General features: G+C 44.7%; 1 protein-coding gene across 1 annotated transcript; it reads left to right on the top strand.

Annotated features, from left to right (window-relative positions):
- The first annotated feature begins 515 nt into the window (after nucleotides 1–515).
- Nucleotides 516–2,826, top strand: LOC125940291 (uncharacterized). Its single transcript, XM_049656313.1, has 4 exons — nucleotides 516–1,132; nucleotides 1,547–1,652; nucleotides 2,062–2,228; nucleotides 2,662–2,826. The coding sequence occupies exons 1-4, from the start codon at nucleotides 1,067–1,069 to the stop codon at nucleotides 2,824–2,826; spliced, it is 504 nt and encodes a 167-aa protein (XP_049512270.1). The 5' UTR covers nucleotides 516–1,066.
- The last annotated feature ends 1,036 nt before the right edge of the window (nucleotides 2,827–3,862 follow it).

Raw genomic sequence — 3,862 nt, 5'->3', positions numbered from 1 at the left:
CATCCGAGCCAGTCCGAGCCATTTCGCTGTGCACAGGTAAGATGGCGGCTACGCAGAAGCAGCCGATCAGTGCCATGGCCCGCATTTAGTGTACCTTTGCCCGTAACGCTGCACGATTAGATGAGCCTCGGCCTCCGTGGTGTGCTTTCGCCCGAGAATTTCGGAAGCTGTGAACATCATGGAAACCGCGAAAGCGAAGCGCAAGGTGAGTAAACAACATCGACCTCTTGTGCCTAATGCCTAGACAGTCGCATCTGAACATCTGCGGTGGTCGCGGGATGCTCACATTTGCTTTTATTCGCACAGGATAACCAAGAATCGATGAAGGTTGGAAAGCAGTACACCGCTACAGATACTGGTAAGCAAACTTTTTCTTTTTCTTTTCACAACGATCTGAACTGTCTTTCTCCGGATGTGGGTGAAGTGCGCAGTGATAAATCCCCCCTACATGTTGGAAGTGGACTTAACCGGGGAAAATGATTATTTTGTTTGTCTCCTTCCAACATTATTTTGTTTGTTTGTCAAGTTTATTACGTTTCAGAAAAACAGTGATTATGTTGTGATAATGTTACAAAACATTGAGTAAGTGTAACCGCTATTTTTTAACGGCATGGTGAAATGATATGTGAAACGATACGGCTTGTTGCTTGTATTAATTTGCTGCGGTCCGGCGAAAATTGAAAGTACGAAAAATTGGCGGCACCTCCAAAGGGACCCCGCGTATCGGCAGCTCAAACCACTCTGCTTGTTGAGTTAATGGAGCAGCACCCGTACTTGGCGAGAGGCGCCACAAGCCTCTCCCCAAGTATGAGTGCTGCGCATAAAAAAGCGTTGTGGAACGAGCTGACTGCCGCGCTCAACGCGCTAGGGCCGGCTGTAAAAACAGCCCGGCGCTGGCGCCAGTATTGGGCGCGAATTGTGCACATGACAAAACTTGCCGCGCAAGTTGGGTCGGAGAAGAGGTGAGCCTGCAGCTATCAACATACTTCGGAACGTAAGCTCACTGTGTTCATGTTTTTGCAGGAAAACCGGAGGAGGCAGGTTGGGCGGGCTGGAGGGCCGTGTGATGGACGTGTTGAGCCAGACCGGCCCAGGCTACGCGCCGGTCGATTTTTTCGCTGATGACGCCGAGGTGCTTAGTGTTTTGTGTTGCTATGGGGACCGCTTTGGGGAAGTTGCACTATTCAGAGCTGATGAATGTTTTACTGCTGTGTGTTTATGTCTGTTTTCTTGCAATTAAGAACACATGCCAGCACATGATATCCATACTTTGCAGAAATGAAAATCTGGCCCCCCCCTAGAATAACATAAAAAACCAATGCTGTTCAGAAATGTCCTGTGATTGATTATATGGTTCGTTACTCCGTGAAGCATGTGTAGTTACGAGTAAGTCAGTTGATGTATCAAGCATATTCTGTACAGAGTGAATAAATCTGAATACACTTGGCAAACAGTTCATGGAACTGAAGCAACAATAACAGTATTCAAATCATATTCATCAGGTGCAATGCTCATATAGTGTGTCTACTATGCTTTGATATTGCAGCAGGCAAGCTCCAGCGAGGAAGAGGCCGCTGCCGCCCATGTGCCTCTCCCGACAGCCCCATCCCAAGTGTCCGTGGGCACAGAGCCGGGGACGAGCGGCACTGCACGTAAGGCACTTTAACAGCAATTGCAATGCGAAGCCTTCAGAACAAAGTACTGCCTGTTGTGAACTTTTAAACAGAAAAAAAATTTATTTCACATAGTCACCTACAAAGAAACACACCTAGTCCCTGCCATAATCTGACTGTGCAAGACGAAACTATATTCTGTTTGACTAATCATACCACTTGTAATGCAGCTTCTGTAGCGTTCAAGTTGTCGTGTAGAAATTAATATTAGTGCAGAATATTGTAGTGCTGTGGTGTCGCTTTATTTATTTATCCAACTGTAAGGTTTATATTGCCTACAGCTTGTTGCCGGCAATAGTTTCCTATGTTTCCACCTATGAACCAGTGTATGTTCAACATAGAAGGGCACAGCAAATTTGTTAGCCTCTTTGCCCATTTAATTTTTAAGGACCATCAACTCGGCAGCAGCCCCGAAGACCGCCTCGGCAGCATCAGCCGCTAGAGGATGCGGCCTGCAGGGCAGCAGAGGAATGCGCGAGGCAGGGGCAGCTGGCGGAGGCTGCAAACGTGGAGGCTGTCGCCTTCCACCAGATGCTTCTTGAGCAACACAGACAGGTACGTACAACTCGTCCAGGTTGCAATTTTTTTAAGAGGGCATCTGTATTCACTGGGCTGAAGTGTTCATTGGTTTGTTTACTTATGTATCCTCTGTGAGATGCTTTCTTTTTCTGTTACTTCGCAAATTACAAAGCATTTCCGTGGTTACATGTACCGGCACAGCATGCCCGTCTTTGGAGGTAAATTCAGCTTATCACCGACGTTGCCTTCTTAGTGACAAAGGTGGCTTGGTAGCATTTTTTCTGTCTTCCAACATGTTTTTACCATAACGGATCATATACAGTTTGTACTTCAACTTCTCACGTCATATGCATACGTTCTCACTGCCCTCTAGAGTAACCGTGCTGAAAATGTAACCCTTGCAAACACTGATGAAACGAACAATTTAATTTCGTATCCTCTAGCTGCAGTAAGTGCATTTTTTTCGCAGCATCATCAACAACTGGTGGAGGAGATGAGGGCCTCCCGCGTGGTGCAGCAGCAGTTGGCAGTGGAGACGAGGGGTTTGCGAGAGGCGACTGCCCTCATCGCAACCACCTTGCGCCAGCTCGTGGCTGCCCTCGCCCGTAGCCTCCACGAGCCACCTCAGCCGTAGTTTATGACAGGAGTCACTATTATATTTTGTTTATTGTGTTATTTGTTTATTATCTTACGTTTTGCATAACGCATAATTTATTGTAATTTTTTTTCTTACGTTTAGTTCCACTTGCTGAGCAAGTTTGTCTCAGTGAGTGAACTGTATGTCTAATGTTTCATCTTTTTGGTTAGGTGTGTGCTTTCGTTTTGCTGTTTATGAGCTACTTATGTATTTGCTGCTTTTCAAGGAACATGTTGACTATGTGGTCACTTTAATTTTAGCCACAACAGTGTTTCACACACAAATGCTGTGATAACAGGTATTGAAATCCACTGTTACGATTTTCACATTATATTTATGTTGTTTCCAATCTTTCTTGCCCTATGGAAGCCACAAGTGGCCATATTTTTTAGCAACAAGTGCGTGTTACTTGCAATAGTTATTGTGATATATCAGGTTGCCATATCGGTGATAGCAATGTAATGTAGTCCCTATTGATGTTGAGAATTTTTTATACACCCAACGTAGCCATTGATGTAGCCATTATTTTACTACATTCACTGCCAGGCTGTTCTTGTTGGCCTTGTTATATGTCAGATTATCAAAGTGCACGGTATTTTTTTTTCACTTATGTCGTTCCTTAAAGGCGCCGGACTGCACTTTCACACTGGTGGCCTTATTGTGGCAGTAGTTATTGCAAATAGCATCTATTTTGTGCTACAAACACGGATGCATAACAGGCAAGTCTTGCAACACATTTTTGTGCTGTGAAGTTGCTGGGTGAACGCGAATGGTTGTGGATTAGCCCAAAGAAAAACAGTATCAATGACAGACATTTATGTGATTTAATGTGTGCCAGCAGCCTTTCACAATGTATTAGATCCCATTTAGTGGACACCGTACTGTCACTTTGGCACCGTAAAATCGTACCCTGTGTACATTGATTTGTATCATGATGACTGTTATTCTCTTCGAATAAAACATGACACTGAAGATATGTTGAAATTGTTCATTTACTGTAGGGACATGAAGGAACGAGTTTCAAGAACATCAC

Source organism: Dermacentor silvarum, chromosome 9 (assembly GCF_013339745.2).
Source record: "Dermacentor silvarum isolate Dsil-2018 chromosome 9, BIME_Dsil_1.4, whole genome shotgun sequence".
In the NCBI taxonomy this organism is placed as follows: domain Eukaryota; kingdom Metazoa; phylum Arthropoda; class Arachnida; order Ixodida; family Ixodidae; genus Dermacentor; species Dermacentor silvarum.
Note: the sequence above shows the minus strand (reverse complement) of the source record. Positions and strands in the feature narration are given on the sequence as shown.